Here is a 23,715-nt window from a genome sequence, read left to right on the forward strand (position 1 = left end):
TTTGGAATTGGCACATGTGGCACCGTGCGACCTTATTGCCGGTGCTTCACCCAATGACTTGTAGATTCCCAACTTAGATGGGCAAGACAGCCTGCTTGAAGTGTAATAAATTGTTTGCTGTGAAGTGGAGGGACACATGGAATGTTTTCCTTCTGTCCTCCATTCACACAGATATGAAAGTCCAAATTGCAACGGCGACTGGTGTTGTTGAGAAGTCCTTCTGTGTCCACAAATACAACCTTAACATGGGAGGGGTGGACTTCAACGACTTGATGATGGCGCCGTACTTAATTGCCCGTAAGACCAGATGCTGGTACAAAAAAGTGTCTGTATACTTATTTCAATTGGCTCTGCTGAACGCTTATGTGCTATACAAAGCATCAGTGGATCCTTCCTATAATTCCAGCAAGAGATCATCACAGCCCTTCTGTATCCAGAAGGTGCTGTGGCCAAAATTCACAATCCAGTTGCAGTGAGCCGGCTGCATGAGAGGCATTTTTTGTATGTCCTCTCTAGTACCCCTACCCAAAGAGCACCCCAAAGAAGATGTTGTGTCTGTAGAAAACACGGATATAGGCGAGACACACGTTTTTTTGTCCCTCCTGTCCTGGCCAACCTGGTCTCTGCATCAGGGACTGTTTCCATTGCTACCACACACTAGTAGAGTATTAGAATAGGGTACAGTACAGCACAGTCTAGGGCACACTTTCACACAGGGTCACAAAAGATGTTGGCTATCGCATTTTGAGAGACTCTAGCCTGGAACAGTTTTTTTACAGTTACAAAAAAAGTTACAAAAAAAAAATTAAAAAATTAAAAAGAAAAAAAAAAAAATCAAAAATAGTTGTTTTATTTCTGTTCTTATTCTACTTTTCTACTCTTTCTACTTTTACTGTATTTCATAATATACTGTTATACTGTAATGTTTTATTGTTACTGATTTTCATTGTTAACCATAGTTTTCTTTGCAGATACCACCATTCTACTGTATTGTATGTTATTATAATGTAATGTTTTATTGTTGCTGTGTTTTTCATTGTTAACCATAGTTTTCTTTGTAGATACCACCATTCTACTTTTTTACTGCACTGTATACTATTATATTGTAATGTTTTATTGTTACTGTGTTTTATTGTTAACCATTGTTTGCTTTTCAGGTACGCCCATCAGCTGCAGCACTGATTTGTTTATTCTGACAGCAACAGCGCTTGCTCTCAGCAATCAATGATTGCAGAGCTGTAGGAGGTGATTTCACCACTGCAGTTAAAAAAAAGAGCATATATGGCGAAGCATAGGGGATGGGGTGGACACAGAGGGTGGATCTCCCCTATGCTTCGCCATATGTTTTTTTTTACACATTTCTTGGCATGTGAATGCGAATGGAGGAATCTGCTAGGTTCTTTTTTTTTCGTTCAGCTCACGGGCTAAACAAAAAAAAAAAAAAACATTGCATGTATGCTCATCTTTAGAAGTGGGTGGTTACTGGGAGGTCTAATGGTGGGCATACTATACACTTTCTGGTATTGTTATTAACAGCCAGCGGTCGGCTTTCATGTAAAAGCAATCCTAGCAGATACCTAGCGGGGGGGACTATCCCCCCCTCCCGCTGCCTTCCACGGTTTTCCCAGGCTCTCCTGACCCCTTTTGGGAAAGTAGACACCCCAAGGTGTTTGCTAAGAGGCATGGTGAGTATTTTGCAGCTCTTATTTCATTTCAAAACATTGTGACAAAAAGCAAAATCTGCAAAATACTCAAAATGCCTCTCAGCAAATAGCGTAGGGTGTCTACATTCCAAAAAGGGGTTATTTGGGGGGGGGGGGTTGTATTGTATTTTGGGCTGTAATTCCACATATACCTATGGCATATCTGACCTATATATAATTTTAATGACTTTGTGTAAAAAAAATATATATTTTTTTTTTTATTTTTTTCGGTCATTTTTCAAACACCTGTGACAAAAAAAATGTAATACTCAACATGCCTCTCAGGAAAATCCTTGGGGTGTCTACTTTCCAAAAAGGGGTAATTTAGGGGGGTTTCGTACTGCCCTGCCATTTTAGCACTTCAAGCAATGAGGCAGTCAGAAAGTAAAAGCTGCATAAATTCCAGTATAACCATAGTTTGTAGACGCTATATCTTTTGCGCAAACCAATAAATTTGCGCTTATTTAGATTTTTTTTATCAAAGACATGTAGCTAAATACATTTTGGTCTAAATGTATGACAAAAACTGAGTTTATTGGATATTTTTTATAAGAAAAAGTAGAAAATGTAATTTTTGCTCCAAATTTTCGGTATTTTTTCATTTATATTGCAAAAAATAAAAACCGTAGAGGTGATAAAATACCACCAAAAGAAAGCTCTATTTGTGATAAAAAAAGGACGTAAATTTTTTTTGGGTACAGTATTGCATGACCGTGTAATTACTGGTTAAAATCACGCAGTGCCAACTTGCAAAAAATGGCCTGGTCACTAGGGGGTAAAACCTTCCGGTCCAGAAGTGGTTAATATAATAAGGCTCATTGGGCATCTGGGCATAAACTGTAAACTGTGATTATAATAACCTATTTAAGGTAGCATCGGACAGTAAAGCTTGATTTCCTTAGTTAGCCAGTTACAAAAAATGAAAGAGGTTTTTGAATCCATAAAAAGGATCAGTCAGACTTCAATACAGTTAGCACCTTGTATATATAGTGCCAAAACCTGGTAGCAAGGTCCACTATTTTAAGGGGTGCTTTTCTCCCCATCCCTAAAATCCTTCACTTAAGTGATTAAAAATTTTAGACAACGCCCCTACCTGCAGCCCTACCCCAACAGGAGCCACTTACAAACCAGGTTTAGCAAATGATACTGCACTGCTACTGGGAGCAAAACTATAGATACCCTGCACACAACTAAGGTTTAGTATTAAAAAGCAAACATCAGATTGGTTAGTGGTAAAGAAAACAAATATATAGTCACCAGTTGCAGTAGATAGCCGTATACACCTACAGGAGCAAGTAAAGGATTAGATCAATCACAGTTCACTAGGCAATATGTTCACTAGGATATAGCAGCATAGAATTACGTTTTATGTAGCTTAATTAGAGTAAACCTGGTAATTCACAAAATAAGCAATAGTAATGGCTTTAGAGAACAGCAACAGCAATGATACTCAATACTGCGATAACCCCTCTGTAAACAGTAGGCTCTAACCACTTTAAAGTGCACTCTGCATATAAATATCAGATATTCCTGCCTCAGTGTTGCTTCTTCCCCTCAGGAAGCATCTTGTCATATCGATTAGGGTGCAGTTGAATCATTCTGGCTGTGAATCTCCCAGCGGGTGATAAGGGGATGTTCTAGACTTCTGAATCCCCAGTAGGTACAGCAGTCTCCTAATGAGTCTACTCAAAGTCTCTCTCTTGGTCAGAGTGTATACGTTGAGACTGGCTGTAATTGACAAAGAACTTCTGTACCAGAACTTTGGCCACTGTTAATGCTTGCTGGTCTCTAGTTGGGAAAGCCTGGGCATACCAGGTGAGGTGGTCAGTCACCACCAGAACATTCCCTTGTCCACTCAAATCAGGATCCAAGCCCAGAAATCCAATGTACGTCAACTTTATTGGTCCTTGACTTTGGAGATGGCCCATTGGGGCAACTCTGGTGGGTATAGTCACATAACTGTAACTGATCCCATTCCTTATGAACCAGACATGCTTCATATGGAGTAATAGATCTGGACTTTGGCCCTCAAGAGACTTTTATGTTAACCACTTGCCGACCGCCGCAAGTACATATACTGCGGCAGTCAGCCCCTCACAGGCAAAGTGACGTAGGGGTACGTCACTAGCCTGTGAGGCTCTGGGGAGCGAGCGCGCGCTCCCGGATGCGCGCTCCTGCACGGACCCCTCCGCGCGTGTGCCCGTTACACCGGGAGAAATTCAGGCGGCTAATGTAAACAAGCCGCCTGTCATTCTCCTCTGTGTAAGAATAGTGATCATACGGTTCTACTATGTAGGACCGTTGATCACTGTTCTTACACCTCAAGCCACAGCCAATCACAGTTAGAAGCACGCCCCTAGGGACCCCGCCCTCTCAAAAAAGTTAACCCCTTCACTGCCAGTGTCATTTTACAGTAACAGTGCATATGTATAGCACTGATTACTGTAGTAATGTCACTGGTAACCCCAAAAGTGTCAAAAATGTCAGTCAAGGGTCCGATCTGTCCGCCGCAATGTCGCAGTTCCGCAAAAAAAATCGCAGATCGCCGCCAAATATGTAGCATAAAACAAATTGGCCTAAAATGTTAAAAAATTTTGATTTTTACATTTTTTTGGGGGGGAATTTCATATAAAAAATTGTGAAAAATATTGTTATTTTTGCAAAATTGACGCTCTTTTTTTGTTTATAGCGCATGATCAAAAAATCGCACAGGTGATAAAATACCACCAAAAGAAAGCTCTGTTTGTGGGAAAAAAAGGACGTCAAATTCGTTTAGGTACAGCGTCGCACCACCACGCAATTGTCCATTAAAGTCACACATTGCCGAATCGCAAAATAGCCCTGGTCAGGAAGGGGGTAAAATCTTCCGGGGCTTAAGTGGTTAAACTGCTGAGAGGGTCATCCATCTGATCCTTTCTTTAGTCTTTCTTAGAGAGCTTGAGCAGGCCTTCATCTCTCACTTGGGAAAGGTCACAGTAGTATTTTGGGACCCCTGCAACTGAGACTCCAAAGGCTTCAGCTCCTGCTGCTGCTCTGGCCTGATGCTCTACTCCTTGGCACAAGCCTTCCATCCCTTCCGATGTTAGTTGTGTCCACTGTTCTGGAGAAGTCTCAGGGTCATAAGGTCTTCTAGAAAGGGCATCAGCATCTCAGTTCCCGAACCCTGGGCAATACTTCAGGCAGCCAACCACCTACAGTATGCCTCCAACTTGGCTATGGTAAGTAAATATGCGAGCAGGTTATTGTCATTTTTTACCACAAAGTCAGCACCATACAAGTAATCTTTCAGTTTATCCACCACTGCCCTCTTCAAGGTCAATAACTCTAACTTGTATGTGAGATATTTCTTAGCAAGGTTAAGACTTCTGCTTACATATGCAACTGGTCACAAGTATCATGCTTTTGATACAACACCCCGTCTAATCCGTCTTGACTGGCGTTGACTAATGGTTAGAGGGTTTTGTTGGGTCAGCATAGGCTAGGGCAGGGGCATTTGTTAAGCCCCTCTTGAGCTGACAGAAAGCCTGCTCCCACTGATCAGTAGATTGGTGTTAGATTGACTCCCGAGGCTTTGTGGGTCCTTTAATTTGTTTGGTTGGTTTCAGCGAGTCTATGTCATCTTTATCATCCTCCCTTTTCAGCATGGGGTCAGGCTGTCTCAGCAAATCCCTCAATGAACCTTCAGTAACAAGAGCAGAACCCCAGAAATTACCTCAACTCAGTCACATTGTTTGGTCTTGGCCAGGAAGTGACAGCTTCTAGCTTCTTGGGGTCTGTGTCCACTCCCTCAGCAGAGATCACAAGCCCGATTTAAATGACAGAGGGCTGGTAGGGCTAGCATTTCTCTAGAGGCAACATAAACCCATCATTATGAAGTCTTTTGCAACACTTTCTGTAGATGCTTCTTGTGTTCTTCTAGGATTCTGCCAAAAGCAATGTTGTCTAGGTATACCAAAACTTCAATCAAATGAATGTCTCTCCCTGTATGTTCCATCAGACATTGGAAAGTTGCTGGAGCTCCAAACAGCCATTACAGAGCATATTCTATCCGTGGGGTAGTATATTGATCAGGAATAGTTCTCTGGTTAAGTGTTTGGTAGTTGATACTCATCCTAAGGGAGCCATTCTTCTGGAAAAAGCATAAGGACTATGTGACTCTTTCGCCTTCAACTCCAATTGTTTATGAAGGTCTTCCAGATCACCCAATGAAATCAGTCAAGCTCTTTCTCTAAAGGGCTTGTCTTCCTGAAGGCAAATTCTGTGTTAAACACTTTTTGCGCATTCCACATCAAAGTTGTTTTTGGAGAACATCTCTTGCCATCTCAGGAGTTTTTCTCTCTCCCTCCATTCAGGTGAAAGCGGTGTGTTCCGCGAGTAGAATCTTTCCACTGGGATTTTTTCCACTGCTTCCCTTCCCCTAGATCAGATAGTGAGACTAGAGTAGCTGGATTTACTTGTCTGATCAGCATTTAGGCCCGCAACTTCACTGAAGAGTCTGTAATGTTGTGAACACCGCCAGGAATCTTTCCATGACTTCGTTGTAAGGCCCTAGTTGACACTAATTTAGGGATCAACCCCTCCCCGTACGCTTAACCTGAGAATCGGCTTCAAGGACAACAAAGAGCTCTGGCTGATCTCAGTTGAACTTGACTGTAGCTCATAGACATGCCACATCCCCTGGCTGCAGTATCTTCTCATCTCTGTCTAGTTACCACAACTTCTCCACTCCTTCCGCTGTGGCTGTCTGTTCTTGAACTATGCGCTGATACACTTGTCATAGCATAGGGTGTACTCTCTCTCACTCCGTGTCAAGCTTGGAGACAAACGGAGTGAGTAGTCTCCTGACGAGATTGGTGTTTATTCCTACTATTACTATTAGGGAACTCTTGTTGGCTCCAGGTGGATGAGGGCACACAATGTCTAATATATCGAATGTCTGTGATTGCCAAAGTACAGAGGGGTAAAAGCCAATTTATGCAGTAGATACCCATCATAGAGGGAAATCTGGGTTCCAAGACCCCAAATTTTCAGCACTTCCAACTTATGTAGGGATATATGCTTTAGGTGTTTGTAAGTCACCTGTGCTGTTGTGTCCAGAAGGGTTTCACGTACAGTAGATGCCTTCTACTTGAAATGGCACAGTGGGGGAAGGCCCTACTAACCTGTCATGGATTTTGCTTGGAGCAGTGGGGCAAGCAGGTCTTGTGGTCTGTATTTGCACCCCTTTCTTGGCTGGCTGCTGTTTTTGATGGTGTCTCAATTGAGTTCTAGGAGATTGGTGTGCGTTGCCCTTCAGGGGCTGCATACCCGAGATCAAAGAGAGTGAGTTGGACAGTCTCTCAGAAGCAGCAGATGGAGTCTACTGTGAGGTTTTGGACCACCACTGACAATTCTTTGTTTCTTTAGAATTGGATCTGGCTATTGAAGATGGGTGCCTGGTTTGCTCTTGGTGCTGGCCTTCAGGCTTCTGTGGGTTTGTGCATACACATCTGAAGTGTCCCACTCCTCTGAAGTTAAAGCAAATCACTTGACTTTAAGGCTTCTCAGCAGAACCAGCCTTAGAGTTCGAAGACTGACTGAGCCCTGGAACACTCTCCTTAGGCGATGTAACAATTTTGGTCGTCAGTAGAGTCATCATTAGTTGGGTCATCTGGTTTTCAAAAGCTCTATCTCTGGGTTGCACTGACTGCACAAACCACTCTGACTCCGGTAACCGCTTCTGATCTTGTACTCTTCTTTTTTGTTCTCCAGCATGGCTTTCTCTTCTCGCACGGTCCGGATGAATTCAGGGTAATTCAATTTTCCACCAACCCCTTGAGTTTTCAGCTAAATCCTGATAGGGTCTAAGGTTTTAGCTCCCCTTATAACCTGTCACGCCATCCACAGTTCTGTGGTCTATACTTTTCTTCAGCTGCAGCTGATGCATTATCTTGTGAAGGCATGTATTCTGAGAGTTTCTCCCCCTCAATTTGGTAAGAATGTTTAAACTGGTACATGAGGTTGAATGCCTTCTCTGTTCTCCCAAACACATCTTGAAGGATACTTTAGTAATCATAGGTGGTACAATCCTGTTTGCTGCGTTTCAGGCTGTGAATAGTTTCTTAGGCAGGTCCTCTTAAACTCTCAGTGATTCCCTGTTTTTTCTGGGCTTCAGGGATGCCCCATTTATCCAAGGCTTGAGTGGCTTGCTCTAGCCACTCCTCTAAACTGTCCTCAGTGACAGGCACTGGCTATTTCCCTGAAAAGGCCCTCATTTTTCCGGTACCCAGATCCAGTACACTGGGTTTTTCTTCTGGAACTTTGCCACAAAGTCTCCCAGAGCAGCAATACATTTAGACCCTATTATAACCACAGGTGCTAGCACATCAGTTACTTCTGTAGAAGTGACCTGGCTTGAACTTTCTTGGTTTGGCATCTGTCACTCTCAGGTGAACCAGAGGCACTTCAATGTCATTAGTCAGCTGCAGAAACATCCCCTGGAAGCACACTCTTCTCCACTCTAGAAGTACATACAGTGGGTGTGAAAAGCGACTTGATCTATTTTCATATCCAGTATGAATAATCTCGGTCCAGAAATTAGTGCCGTCACTACTCGGTGGTTCTGTTTTTCCATCCAGGCATCTCCGGGAACACTGGCCACTATGCTGGACTCCAGCCAGCCATTTTGCTCCTCACACCACTGGGTTGCAGCAGCAGGATGAATGCTCATTGTATTGGTTGTTCAGTCACAGACTAGAAATCTTAGACAACGCCCCTACCTGCAGCGCTACCCCAACAGGAGCCGCTTGGTAGATTGGAATTTCTGTTCTTTTGCCTCAACTCTGAGAACAGCCTCAGACCTACTGACACACCAGGTTAAGCAAATGGATACTGCACTGCTACTGGGAGCAAAATTATAGATACCCTACACTCAACTAAGGTTCAGTTTTAAAAAGCAATCATCAGACTGGTTCATAGTAAATACCCATATATTGCCACAGGTTACCGTAAACAGTAGGCTATAACAACTTTAGAGTGCACTCTATATATATGAAATTCAGCAATGACATTTTTTGACTTTCTAAAGAGGTTCCTCTTACTATGGACAACAGGCAAAGTTCTTCTGAAGCAGCTATCTGAGTGAGCAATCTTTAGCCCTGGTTCTTCAGCTTTGGGGCCCAGTCTTTACGGTGGTGCACATGAGTACAGTCCCACAAAATCTGCATGCAGTCAATGGAAGCATTGTCCTCTCACCAGTACCAGTGATATAGTAACAGGGTGTCGATATCATCTCACTTCTGGAGCAGTCTGGAGCAACTTTGATCCTCAGTACGTGGCCACAGGCTTGTACCAGGTTGTTGTGCACACAGGAGCAGCAATGTGCACACCTCAGTCTCCTCGTAGCAAAGAAGAAATCCCTCGATAGTTAGCCTGTAAAAATACAGGTCTCTCTATTTATACTCAGCTCACATTGGGACCTGTAGTCCAATTGTTTATTAACTGCCATTGCAAACTTTCCTTCCCAAACTTAATCTCCCATGACTCAAGGCTGCCAACCATCAAGTTTCTTGTGCTCCTTCTGCTTGTCAGCTCTCTCTGGTGGATGGAGGCAGGTAGTGTTAACCCATTCAGCTGAAGACCAGTGAGATCACAGACAGCACTGTAGCACAATGTCCTAAATCGCTCACTGTTTCTAGCCAAGCACCTGGCTACATTTGGATAATACCCTTCCTTTTACCCTGGCTTCGACTTGCAGTACCTAGGCAAGGGTGATATCTTACCAGAGGATGGTCCTGCTTTAAGCTTCCTTGGGATCTTGTCGAAAGGAGAATGACTTTACCTGCACACTATGAAAGTTGGGGAAAGGGGAAAATATTATGTAACTATTCCCCCCCCCCCCCCCCAGGTTCTTATTTGCCCTTTCATCCAGCATTTAAGGAATTGAGAGGGGAGCCACACTGAGCAAGTGTACATTGCCTTAAGGGAAAGACAGGAACCGCAATCTATTCAATTTTCTATTCTTCCCCTTCCAAGAACCAGCTCCCCGCTTTTCATCTGCTTTCTGGAATGCCCACACTGTCTGTAAAAAACTTGCCTCTGCCATGACCTTTTCACCTTCTTCAACCTACTTGCTGTTACTGAAACCTGGCTGTAGGAATCTGACTCTGCTTCTAAAGCTGCGCTCTTCCATAGTCGCCTCCTCTGAACTTATTCACACAGATTCAGTGGACAAACAGGAGGAGATGGTTTCTTTCTTCCCCCACTGAGCACTTTTTTCAAGTTCTTCCTCCATCTCCCTTTCTATTCCTCTTCTCCTTTGGGCTCTCTGTTTTCATTTTTATCTATAAAGGATTGGATTGATTGGCATTTCCTTGATGACTTCTCTACCTAACTAACCTACTTTCTCTCCTCTAAAATATACACTATCATTCTTAGTGGCTATAATATCCTTGTTAATGTAACCCCCGGCTACATCTCAACTTCTCATCTTTTGACCTATCACAATAGACACACACACCTGCTTGCTTTGATGATAACACTCTTGAATCTTAATTCTCCAGCCTCTGCACTCATTGCAGCCTCTACAACAACCCTTTTCTTCTCTCTGATCATAACCTTATCAGTTTCACTCTTTCCTTGTCCCCCCCCACCTTTCCATTACTAGCAAACAGTTATCTGTAGAAACCTTCGAAATTTTAACCCTTTGCTTCATGCTACGGAATACTTCTACAACAAATTCTCACCCCCTGCCCTGGCCACTTCCATCTACAACAGCTCACTTTCATCCCCACTGGACACACTTGTTCCTCTCACTACACACAAATTTAGGCCCAGACCACCACTGATGACACCAGAAATCTCAAAATATGTAGCCCTGCTCCCTCTCTACTTGCATCTCTCCATACCTAAAAAGGCCCTGACAACAACTTAAGACCCATCTACCTGTTTCTATTTAACTTTAGTCTTCTAGAATGCCTAGTCTACAATCTTGATATTATCTCACTGACAGCAGCTTTCTTGACACCTTACAGTCTACCCAATAGCTAAAGCCATTGGTCACTACAGCTTACTCACACTATTACTATCTGATGCCTTTAATTCAGTTGACCACCCACCTGCTGCTTATCAAAAAACTCCTCTCCCTTGGCCCCCAAGACTCTGCTCTTTTCTGGTTCTTCTCTTACCTAATTCCTGTATTATAGTGTAAAATAAATAAATAAATAAATAAAATATACTATATATATACTCATTCCTTGAGTGCAGGGACTGATGTGAATGCAAAAATATGTAAAGCAATGTGTAAATTGACAGCGCTATATTAGTACCTGGAAAAAACAAAATTTAGTGCACCTCTTAAGAAGTTGCAAATAGAAAGAGATCCCCCACCCTGCACAGCCAGGCACACCACATCTTCCCAACACACCTGAGTCAAAGAACAGTCCAGTGCTTTGCTTTATGTTTTATTGAGGGGAATGAACTTGGATAGGGATTAGGGTATCATGGGATGCCCACTTGACTTTCAGCAAAGAACTCTTCAAGGACACAACTATAAACAGTCTATACTTACACTTCTCCTCTGCCTCCTGCACAACTCTTGATTGCAGCACTACAACTCCCTGGACCAGCTGGCACACTGTTGGGTGATTTGACAAAAGGCTCAGTCAGATTAATAGCAAAAGCCCTTTACAGGCAGGGACCGTGGGCCCCTTGTTTGTGTAGCAAAGTCCTTGTGCCCAGCTGTTCTCCTGTGGCTACTAATCCCAGCACCACCTCTTCGGGCACTGCCTGCCCACCTGGTTTCACCTGCCCCTTTCTCCAGCCCTCTTTGCTAAACTTCCACTGTCCTCCTTGACTGACTCTGCATCCATCTCAGACTGCTCTCTCCCAGTCCTCTCAGGTATGCCTCTCAGTCCTCTCCTGACTGTAACACTCACTACTTCACCTGGCTGTCCACCTCCTCTCCAGCTGTCCTTCTCCTACTTCGGTCAAGACACCCCTGCGTCGGTTCAATGCCCAGGCCTGAGGTCACCCCCCCCCCCAGACTATGGGGCTACCCTCAAGGAACACCGACATCCTACCACTCCATCTCAAGCTTCCACTCAAACTCCACTGCCCCAGCTGGGCTGACCCTGAGTATTTAAAGGGGCCTGTCCCCTGCCAACCAATCTGTTAGGGATTGGTTGGGGCCCTCAGTATACTCCAGACAGCTCATCTTCACCTCCACTCCCATTCTTCTGGAAGTTTCCAGCATGTTCCAGAAGCAGGTCTCAGAGATGCTGCCTGTGATTCATTCAGCCCACCCTAAGTCACTCACCCGACCGAGATAAAAATTTACATACACTACACAAAAATCCTATTCTAGCACACTAGAGGGTGCTACAAAAAAAATACCGCCAGCATATTACAATGTATAGCTTTTCCCCATGGCAGGTCATTTTTAACAAGTACACACTGTAGCATTTCCTGACACACAGAGTAACATAACATGTGTGCAGACAAAGACTGTGGAATGTGACCTGCATTGTCTCACAACCTGTCCCTGTCAGTGCAATAACAAGTCCCTGGAGCATGCTCACTAAATTCTGACTTGTTCCAACTCCAACTAGCCTCTCCCTGCCTCCAGCAACAGTGAAGTTGCCTTGCATGAAGCCTGATGGGGAAGCTGACACACTAGATCCCCATCAGGTCCATTCTTGCCTTGTTATTTACAGCAGGTAGCAGGCAGATTCTGTAGCCAATAGTCGGCTGTGTCCAAGATAAAAAAAATTTCCATCACAGGAAGCACACTTGCACTCAGTGCTGAGTATCTGTATGGACACTACAACAGGTACGTGAGTCTGTTACCCACACTGATATTTGTTGTGTGGAGGCATGTTTGAATTATAAAGAATGTCTTAGACACTCTTAATAAATACCCCTGAATATGTCCTGTAATATTATCACAGGCCTCTGTGCCCATTTGTCCATGCTTCCCTCTACCTTCCTCCACTGTACCCACTGTACCAGCCTCGAAGAGCCCCACAAGCTTCTCTCAGCTGTTTCAATAAACTGTTATTACCTTTTGCATGCTGAAATCCTATGTTACCATCACTTGATTGCTATTGGCTGTTAGGTACAGTATGTCAGTCCTCTGCTTCTAGCTAGGGGAGTATTGGCTGTTAGTCTTACCCTTCTTCTCAATTGCTTGTTGTAACAAACCTGCTGCCACTCTGCACAGAATTCCCTGGCTCTTGTGGTTAAACCCATGGGACACTGAAACTGGGAGTTAGTGTCCAAAATCCCAGTACTATCCTAAAGGATCCCGAACACTTTAAAATCATGTAGCGGGGACACTTGTGGTGACAGCTGTCTAAACTAGTAGAAATCCAATGTTTTCATTTTAAGAACAGTTTGATAATCTGATGATTAGTGGGGTCAAACAGACGTTCGTTTTTTACCACACTGACGAGACAATTTAGACAGGAAATTTTTCTCAAACAAGCAAATATCTAGTAGTGTATGTCGTTTTTGTTCGGGAAAATCCATTTATTTCAAAATTGAATGTTACTTTGAAACGACATTCATAAAATTTACTGAGAATTTTCATATGAATATTTGTTTGAAAATCTACTAGTGTTTGACCAGTTTAGGAAAAAAAATTCACACTTTAGAAAGGTTTTGTCTTGCCTCCTGCTGTGTTTATGGGACAGTAAGTAATGGGGAAAGATTTCCAATCTCCAAAAACAAATATGTTCTATATAAAATGGCTATTTTCTATCTGAGATCAATTACACACAGTATTTGGTCAAAAGACAGTGTTGAACAGGAAGCATGTTAGCAGGTGCATTTAGCTTGTCTGCCACTAGGTGGCTTTGTTCCCAATTTAGTGTGGTAGAGGGAATTATGTAATTCAGTGTTAGGCCCCTTTAAGTGGGAACTTTCTGTAGTGATGTAGTGGGTGCAGTTTGTGCTCAAATAAATGTAAGGATGAGAGGAGCCCTGTGAGTTGGGGCATGGGAGGCAAAAACCCAGAGCATTTCGCAAGTTGTCAGCTACTCCCAAAGGCCCTTTACAGTGCTGAAGCCAGAGGTAAGGTAGTTTACCACCCACAAGGACCAGTTGTAGTCGCCATGACTCTTTTATGTTTGAATGTGGACCATGAGCAGGGTGCAGAAGGCTTTTTAGGCCAGGCCAAAGTCCTCTGAAGTGAGTACTAGTACACCTGTACTATAGCTATAGAATGGGGACAGAAAAGAGAAAGTCTGGTATACTAAGGAAAATCACCTTGAATAGGCTCAGTGACAGAAGCTGAATGCTGTGGACTTAGTATGCACAAAGTGGTCCCAACTCTGTGGTGCTCCCAAGGACAGAGGATGTAAAAAAAAGGGAAGATGGCTTACAAAATTATGTGCTGACTTTACAGCCCAAATGACAGAATGTTTGCTCCTGCATATGGCATTCTGTGCCGAAGAGTTCAGTCAATATGTCTTTATGATGTTAGAAGTCACGGCCATCTTTGAAATCTACAGTGAAGTGTGGAGAACATCTCTTTGGTGGATTTTCTTTTATTATTAAATATTCAGGCCTGCGGCCAGGGAGGTCCTTTTGGCAGGAGTTTGGCACAGTATGGCCAAGGGATTTAACTACCAGAAAATAGGTACCTGTCCAATCCGAGAAGAAGCGAGGTGGGGACTTGGACAGTTTGGCACCAACACCTGACCAATCAGATGTCCCCTTACATGCAGCTTATTTTCTGCACAACACACATATAAGGGAGTTATATAGTAGGGGTATTCTCTATCTCTATGATGCTGTATGTACAGTGGGTACGGAAAGTATTCAGACCCCCTTAAATTTTTCACTCTTTGTTATATTGCAGCCATTTGCTAAAATCATTTAAGTTCATTCTTCTTCCTCATGAATGTACACATAGCACCCCATACTGACAGAAAAACACAGAATTGTTGACATTGTTGCAGATTTATTAAAAAAGAAAAACTGAAATATCACATGGTCCTAAGTATTCAGACCCTTTGCTCAGTATTTAGTAGAAGCCCCCTTTTGATCTAATACAGCCAGGAGTCTTTTGGGAAAGATGCAACAAGTCTTTCACACCTGGATTTGGGGATCCTCTGCCATTCCTCCTTGCAGATCCTCTCCAGTTCTGTCAGGTTGGATGGTAAACGTTGGTGGACAGCCATTTTTAGGTCTCTCCAGAGATGCTCAATTGGGTTTAAGTCAGGGCTCTGGCTGGGCCATTCAAGAACAGTCACGGAGTTGTTGTGAAGCCACTCCTTCGTTATTTTGGCTGTGTGCTTAGGGTCATTGTCTTGTTGGAAGGTAAACCTTCGGCCTAGTCTGAGGTCCAGAGCACTCTGGAAAAGGTTTTTGTCCAGGATATCCCTGTACTTGGCCGCATTCATCTTTCCCTCGATTGCAACCAGTCGTCCTGTCCCTGCAGCTGAAAAACACCCCCACAGCATGATGCTGCCACCACCATTCTTCACTGTTGGGACTGTATTGGACAGGTGATGAGCAGTGCCTGGTTTTCTCCACACATACCGCTTAGAATTAAGGCCAAAAAGTTCTATTTTGGTCTCATCAGACCAGAGAATCTTATTTCTCACCATCTTGGAGTCCTTCAGGTGTTTTTTAGCAAACTCCATGCGGGCTTTCATGTGTCTTACACTGAGGAGAGCTTCCGTCGGGCCACTCTGCCATAAAGCCCCGACTGGTGGAGGGCTGCAGTGATGGTTGACTTTCTACAACTTTCTCCCATCTCCTGACTGCATCTCTGGAGCTCAGCCACAGTGATCTTTGGGTTCTTCTTTACCTCTCTCACCAAGGCTCTTCTCCCCCGATAGCTCAGTTTGGCCGGACGGCCAGCTCTAGGAAGGGTTCTGGTCGTCCCAAACGTCTTCCATTTGACGATTATGGAGGCCACTGTGCTCTTAGGAACCTTAAGTGCAGCAGAAATCTTTTTGTAACCTTGGCCAGATCTGTGCCTTGCCACAATTCTGTCTCTGAGCTCTTCAGGCAGTTCCTTTGACCTCATGATTCTCATTTGCTCTGACATGCATTGTGATCTGGAAGGTCTTATATAGACAGGTGTGTTGCTTTCCTAATCAAGTCCAATCAGTATAATCAAACACAGCTGGACTCAAATGAAGGCGTAGAACCATCTCAAGGATGATCAGAAGAAATGGAAAGCACCTGAGTTAAATATATGAGTGTCACAGCAAAGGGTCTGAATACTTAGGACCATGTGATATTTCAGTTTTTCTTTTTTAATAAATCTGCAACAATGTCAACAATTCTGTGTTTTTCCGTCAATATGGGGAGCTGTGTGTACATTCATGAGGAAGAAGAATGAACTTAAATGATTTTAGCAAATGGCTGCAATATAACAAAGAGTGAAAAATAACAGGGGGTCTGAATACTTTCCGTACCCACTGTATGTGTCAGTCTGGCCATGCTTCTAATGGAGAAGAAAAGCAACTCTTAGAAAGACATGGATTTTGAAAACACTATTTCATTACACATTGCCTAATGCCTTTTTCATACAACTTCATTCAGTGCAATTTGATTCAACACATTTTGTAATCAAAACAAACTTACATGTTTGTTCATAGGAAAACCCAGAGGCATTATAAAGAACCTAATTACATATGTAAAATATTGTAGATACATCATACTGTAAATTATAAATATGTCCTCTGAGCTGTTCTGCTGAACTCAAGGAACAATTGGGTTACTTTAGCCAACATAATATGGAGGCACTTTCAATCTTGTATGTTTTAATCAAACATAAATCACAATAATCTCTTTAGTTTCACCAGTATATTATACTACTTAAACTGACATTAGTGTAGCACTGCCCTCTTGGGGACTGCTGAATAACACACTTTCGGGTCCCCCTGGGTTTCACTGGCATTCACAATTTAACACTTTACTTCTTGGCACAGTCAATGATTAGTCCAGGGGTTTGTAGTATTTTTTGGTGTTTTATTTTAAATAGGGATGGGAGAAGGGAATAGTGGGATACTCCAGATCAACTATTCACAAAATTCGAGGAACCCTATCTGATGATGCAGCCAGGCTGCTGATTCACCCTGCCACTAGGGGAATGTAAATTAAGTCTCTATCCAGAAGACTTGAGGAACTAATTCTCTTTAGGATACTCTCCTAGTATCCCCTTTCACTTGACACACTGACACCCGTCCTCTGACTATCCTACTCCGGGGTGGCCCCCCTCAGGTCAGGCCCCTTGGCACGATCCCCTCTATTTATGATACTGTTTATCGAAGGTCTCCAGTGTCTCTCCCCCTCTAGTCAGTTGGACCTCTGGGTTCAGTTCCGTTCCTTTGATCCCCAGGCCGACCGTCTGTGACCACATGCCACCAATGCAGAGTAGGAGGCAACCGCCACCCTCCCTCCGGGACTCTTCTCACCAGCCAAAGAGCCCGCAGCATTTGTGCTCCTGGCTTTTATACAGTATCCCATAATGCACCTAGACAGCCGGTCTCTGCCAATCACTGGGACTTTATCAAAGCCTGTGTACCCATTGGTCAGGTTTTCTCCCACTGTCCAACATGCCACCCTATTGGACCAGTGTGAAACACTATCCAGACCCAATGAATCACACACTGAGCAGACCTAAATCACAGATCCTGCTCTCTGGTAGGCAGAAAGCAATATAGATTTGCCTGCTGCTCCTCTGATAGGCAGACAGAGCCAAAAACTATACTCTCTCACTAGCACCTACCTAGGAGGGTGCTACATTAGAATGAAAAAAAATGTAGAGCTCCCAATTCTCCTGGCCTCCTGGATGTAGGGAACTCTACTGGTCTAGAAAAGGTTCAGGCAGCAGAAGTTGGTATTTGTATAAATGTGTGCTCTGTATTAAGTACTCCCAGAGATCGCAAAGGAAATTTAAACTTTGATTGCTCAACCTTTCGTTTGTTAAAGCGTTTCACAAATGACTGACTGGTTTTTGGGCCCTCAAAATTCCATCAGCATCTTTTGGACACTTCCTGTCTACATGCACTCACTTCAGCATTGGCTGCACCTTACTGCTCTGCACCGGATTTCTGGTAGTGACAACAGTGAACCATACCAAAAAAAACATGTATCAGCATAGAAACTTGTCTCTACCAGGGCCCGTGTGACAGGGAGACAACACAAGAACCTTTGGATGACTGTATTTTTTTTTCACTTGGCAGTATAAGGCAGAACTATATCCAAAGATAACAAGATCAAATGAATTGCTCTTAAAAAGATTTAAAAAAAAATGAAATAAAAGAACCAACTTTTCTGTAATGTTTACCTTTAATCCAGAGATGTCCCCTGCAGAATATTTTCTGCTGCTAGATGTCCCTAATTTGATGGCCAGCATCATCCAAGCCACTCTCACTAAGCCAAAGTCGTCAACACATGAACTGATTGGCTCCTTATGCTGCTTCCTCTGCTTAAATTTCAGCTTAGCTGTACAAGGACTCCAGGAGGCTGATACCAGGTTAAATTACATAGTTACAATATTAGTCAGGTTAAAAAAAGACACAAGTCCATCTGGCTCAACCAATAAAAAACAAAAAACAGTAACGAAAACACAACCATACAATTCTATATACACAATCCTATACCCACAGTTGATTCAGAGGTAAGCGAAAAACCGCAGCAAAGCAAGATCCAATTTGCTACAGCAGGGGAAAAATGTCCTTCCTGATCCCCCGAGAGACAATGGGATATTCCCTGGATCAACTTTACCTATAAATATTAGTACCCAGTTATATTATTTACACCTAGGAAAGAATCCAGGCTTTTTTTTAAAGCAATCTAATGAGCTGGCCAGAACAACCTCTGGAGGCAGTCTATTCCACATTTTCACAGCTCTTACTGTGAAGAAACCTTTCCGTATTTGGAGACGAAATCTCTTTTCCTCTAGACCTAAAGAGTGCCCCCTTGTCCTCTGTGATGACCTTAAAGTGAATAACTCAACGCCAAGTTCACTATATGGACCCCTTAAAGTGAATAACTCAACGTCAAGTTCTCTATATGGACCCCTTATGTATTTGTACATGTTGATCATATTCCCCTAATCTCCTCTTCTCAAGAGAGAATAAATTCAGTTCCTCTAATCTTTCCTGTAGACTTTATCTTACACGTTAGTCGTGTGTGGGGAACTGTGTTAAACGCTTTAGCAAAATCCAAGTATACTATATTCACAGCCACCCCTTTTTTCAAGGTTTTACTTAACTCCTCATAAAAAGAAATCAGGTTTGTTTGACAACTTCTGTCTTTCATGAATCCATGCTGTCTGTTGCTTAAAACATTTTTTTCCAGCAAGAACTCATCTACTATCTCTATTAAACTCTCCAATACCTACCCGACTATAGAAGTTAAACTAACAGGTCTATAGTTACTTTGCAAATACTTTGATCCCTTTTTAAATGTACGATAGGCACCACATTAGCCCTGTGCCGATCCAGTAGTACTTAACGAGTCCCTAAAAATTGTCAATACCATCCTCATTATGGTCATGAGCTCGCCCATGCTCCTTTGTATACACAGAGCTGAAGAAAGTGTTTAATACATTTGCCTTCTCTTTGTCCCCAATCACCCACTCCAGATTATTTTGTAAAGGTCTACATTCTCAGACCTGAACTTTTTACTATTAATATAGTAGAATATTTTGCAATTGCAATCTTTCTTTCATTTTTAATTTTTGCGTCCTTGATTTCCTTTTTACATATTGTTATATTCTTTGTAACAATTAAACAATGATAGTGTTCCTTCATTTTTATATTTTTAAAAAGCTATTTTCTTTTTATTTATAGCGTTTTTAACTTTGGCCGTGAGCCACATAGGTTTTATTTTTAGCCTTTTAAACATATTGCCCATGGGAATATACTTTGCAGTGAGTTCGCATATAGTCGTTTTGAAGAACTCCCATTTCTGCTCTGTGTTCATCAATGCCAATATCCCCTCCCAGTCTAAGTCTTGGAGAGCAGCCCTTGGAAAATTTGCTCTCTTAAGGTTAAGTGTTTTTATATTGCCTGTATGCGTTCGTTGCTTACAGCTAACATTAAATGAAATGATATTATGGTCACTGCTACCCAGATGTTCTTTTATGTAAACATTAGTAATAAGCTCTGCATGGTTTGAGATTACCAGGCCCAACAGAGCATCATTTCTAGTCGGGGGCCTCAATAAACTGTACCATAAAATTGTCTTGCAATAGGTTTATAATTTTTTGTTCCAGTAGTGCCATTACACCAGTCAATGTCTGGGCAGTTAAAACCCCCCATTATTATCACTGTCCCAGCCCTTGCAGCCCTTTCTATCTGTGCAATGAGCTGAGTCTCCGCCTCCTCATTAATACTGGGAGGTCTATAACAAACTCCAATAATAATCTTTGTATTACGCACACCCATGTACATTTCCACACATACTGATTCAGACTCATTACACTCTCCATCAACTAGGTCCTCTTTCACACTCACTTTGACATCACTTTTTACATACAGACAGACACCACCATAAACCCCCCCACCCCGTTTTACCCTGTCTTTCCGAAAGAGAGCATAGCCAGGAATATTAATAGCCCAGTCATGTAAAGAATAAAGCCAAGATTCAGCAATACCAATTAAATTATAGTTCTTCTTGTGTACCAGAGCTTCCAATTCACCTATCTTGCTTGGCTGACTTCTGACATTGGTGAACAAACACTTTAATTTATTGTCACATTTTACACACTTATTTTGCATATTTTGTTTTTGGTATTTCCAAAACCATTTCCAATGGTTGTTGTAACATAGGAGCCTTCTTATCTTCTGCCGTAGCTCCCCCCCCCCATCTTTCCCCATTCCACCCACCAATAGGGGCTGACCCCTGTCTGACCTGGCTGCCCCATTATAATCTAATTCACCCTCCCCCCTCAATCCTAGTTTAAATACTCCTCTAGCCTTCCTATAAACCTCTCCCCCAGCACAACAGATCCCCTTCCCTTTAGGTGCAAACCATCTATAGCATATAGATTGCACCCCACTAAAAAGTGAGTCAAGTGCTCTAAAAACCCAAATCCCTCCTTCTTACGCCAGGTCTTTAGCCGTGCATTCAGCTCTGTAATCCCCCCCTGTCTTTCCTGTGTTGCGCATGGCACAGGCAATATTTCAGAGAATATCACCTTGGAGGTCCTTCCCTTTAACTTGCAGCCTAGTTCATTAAATTGGTTCTGAAGGAGCCTCCACCTTCCATATATTGTCATTGGTTCCAATGTGGACCAGGACAGCTGGGTCATGCCCAGCCCCTCCAAGTAATTTATCAACCCGGTCCACCACATGCCGAACCCTGGCACCAGGGAGACAGCAAACCATTTGGTTGAGGCAATCCTGGCGACAAATTAATCAATCCTTCTGATTATAGAATCCCCTATTACCACCAACTGCCTAGGCCTACCTGCACTACCCTCATCACCCCTACTAGACGGGCTGCTCTCCTGGCTGTTAGGGATTGCAGAGACATCTAAGGCTGCCACCTCTGAGCTTGCCACCCCTACATCTTCACCCAACGTAGCAAATCTGTTAGCATGCTCAAACTCAGGGCTGGCCTTCCTTTTCTGTGAGCCCCTACCACTCCCTCTAACCTTTCAAGGTTGTCACTTCTACCCAGTGTTGCAATTTGCTCCTCCAGAACTCTAATGTGAGCTCCCAGAAGGGCAACACGGTCACATTTATCGCAGCGGTATCCATCCTGGAGCGGTTGCTCCGTTATTGTATACATGCGGCACACTGTGCACTGCACAAAACCTTCAATCTTGCTAGCACACATTTTTTTGGTTACAACAATAATACAACTAATAGAAAATTTCAGATGTTACTTACTGGTTTGAAGACTCCTGTTATAATCTCCTGTTTTTAACTCATCCAGCAAGCAAAAAGGTGGCAAGCACAAGAAAGAGCAAGCTCAGAAATGAGTCCTACAGAAAGTTATTTGAAGCACCTGTGACCAATTAACCACTCCCCTAATCAGTAGTCTGAAGGAAGGAAAGAAAGAAAAAAAAAAGCTATTTAAAAAGTGACAGAAAAGGTGTAAAAAAACTGCAAGGAAAGCCCTCCTAAAAAAAAAACCTAAAAGGGCAAACACAACAATCACCAGCAGTCTAAAGCAAAACTGTTTATCACTCTCCACTCAAATTTCCCACTCTTCCGGCTCCAAACAGCAGATCTGGCAAGCACTTCACTGCACCTTCACTGCTTGCATTTACAGCTGAAGCATGGATATTTTTGCATATTTACATTGGTCCCACTTGAACCAATGTAAGTATGCATGTGATATACCTGGCTGATCTGTGCCTTAGCTGCATGGCTGCCCTGCAGCTTTTGTGAACACAGGGGATCACTCACTTGGCATGAGCGCCTTTCAGAGAATACTTTGCATATTCTCAATAAATGCAAAGCATTCTCTGATTGGATGAGCTGAATTGGCAGGGCTGTGACATCACAATCTTTACCTTGCCAAATGAAAAGACACCTTGCATTCATTGAGAAAATGCAACCCCCTCTTAGTATATTTGTCTTTTGCTATTGTAGAATGTTCTCTTACTTATGAAACAAATTCTAAAAGCATAACTTTTTTTTTTTTTTTTTTTGGATGGAGTGCTGTTTGCCAACATACTGTATTAGAGTAGTAGAGACAGTAACAGTAATGTAAATGTAAAGTAGTACACTTGTTAGTGTGTAGTGTGTAGTAGTTTAATAAGGGATCTTCCATGGGTCTGATTTTTTTCAGAAACCCTTGCATACGAAAACTTTTTTTAATTCCTAGTGCGACTTCTCTATAACTTCTCTTTTTTTGTTTACAGGGCCCTCTCTCGGGGATGCTGTCTCCCTCTCCATCAAAAGAAGCAGGCCACAAGGGAAAGAAGTTATTGAGTAAAGACAGTCTGGAGTACCGTCTGCGAAGAGAGAGAAACAATATTGCGGTGCGCAAGAGCCGCGACAAAGCCAAACGCAGAAATCTGGAAACTCAGCAGCGAGCCCTAGAATTCATGGCTGAAAATGAGAAGCTGCGTATTCGCATACAACAGCTGAACCAAGAGCTTGAAGCTTTGCGAGGGGTTTTCAGGCAAATTCCTGAGGCGGCTGCATTAGCCAAAGGAGCTGGAGGCTGTAGCTGAAAGCCATAAATGATGATTGAAAAGGGCTTAATATAGTATACCAGTTTTAATAGACTCTTGGTGGGACTTTTGTTCACCGCAATGAACGTACATCCAAGAGTAAAATGATTAATTTTGCATAAAGATATAATGTATACATATTGATTCTAGGCTGGAACTAGTTCATTTTACATTGGTATCACACATCTGTTGAAAGTATTCAACACGTGTGTTTTCCATTTCAGACAGCAATCTGTGTAAATGTTCAGGTCTTTTACATATGCTTTTTAGTTTGTATAAAAACAGTGGCTACAGAAAGCTTTTACATTTAGAAAACTTAAAGTCAGCATTAAACAGCTTTTTTGATGCATTTAAAGGAGAACTACAGCCAAAGCTCGTTTGGCTGTACTTCTACTGTGGATCGCAGGAGCGTAGATCGTTCTGCACTCCTGTGACCTGTTTTCAGCAGACAGTGGGTTGAAGGCGGCCGCTCCTGACCGCTCGACAGCCCAGCACTCTAGTGAGAGCTGGGGGCAGAGCAGAGAGCCGGTGACTAACGGTCACCAGCTCTCTGCTCAGGGAGCTCTTAGAACTGAGTGATCTGCAGTGTTTGATCCCTTGGTTCTCTGCCTAGAGCCGGTGGGGGACAGATCCAACATCAGACAGATGCTGCTTCCGCCTAGGTAAGTATGATTAAAAAAACATTCCCGTACTTCTCTTTTAAAGCAACCCTAAGTCTTGGTTCACACTAGGTCGCTCCGACTTAGGGGGCGACCTGTAAAGTCGCGTGCAGCGCCACTTCGGCGCGACTTGCACGGACTTCATAAAATGAATGTCTATGCAAGTCACCTCCAGGTCGCCCCGAAGTAGTACAGGACCCTTTTTCTAAGTCGGAGC

General features: G+C 43.0%; 1 protein-coding gene across 1 annotated transcript in view; it reads left to right on the forward strand.

Annotated features, from left to right (window-relative positions):
* The window catches only part of CEBPE (CCAAT enhancer binding protein epsilon), a 37,330-nt gene extending 14,141 nt beyond the window's left edge, over positions 1 to 23,189 (forward strand). The window contains exon 3 of the mRNA XM_082245900.1: positions 22,525 to 23,189. Within this exon, the coding sequence (XP_082102026.1) occupies positions 22,525 to 22,839 (315 nt within the window). The 3' untranslated portion in view covers positions 22,840 to 23,189. The remainder of the gene's footprint in view (positions 1 to 22,524) is intronic.
* The last annotated feature ends 526 nt before the right edge of the window (positions 23,190 to 23,715 follow it).

Source organism: Pelophylax lessonae (assembly GCF_965119305.1).
Source record: "Pelophylax lessonae genome assembly, chromosome: 1".
In the NCBI taxonomy this organism is placed as follows: Eukaryota; Metazoa; Chordata; class Amphibia; order Anura; family Ranidae; genus Pelophylax; species Pelophylax lessonae.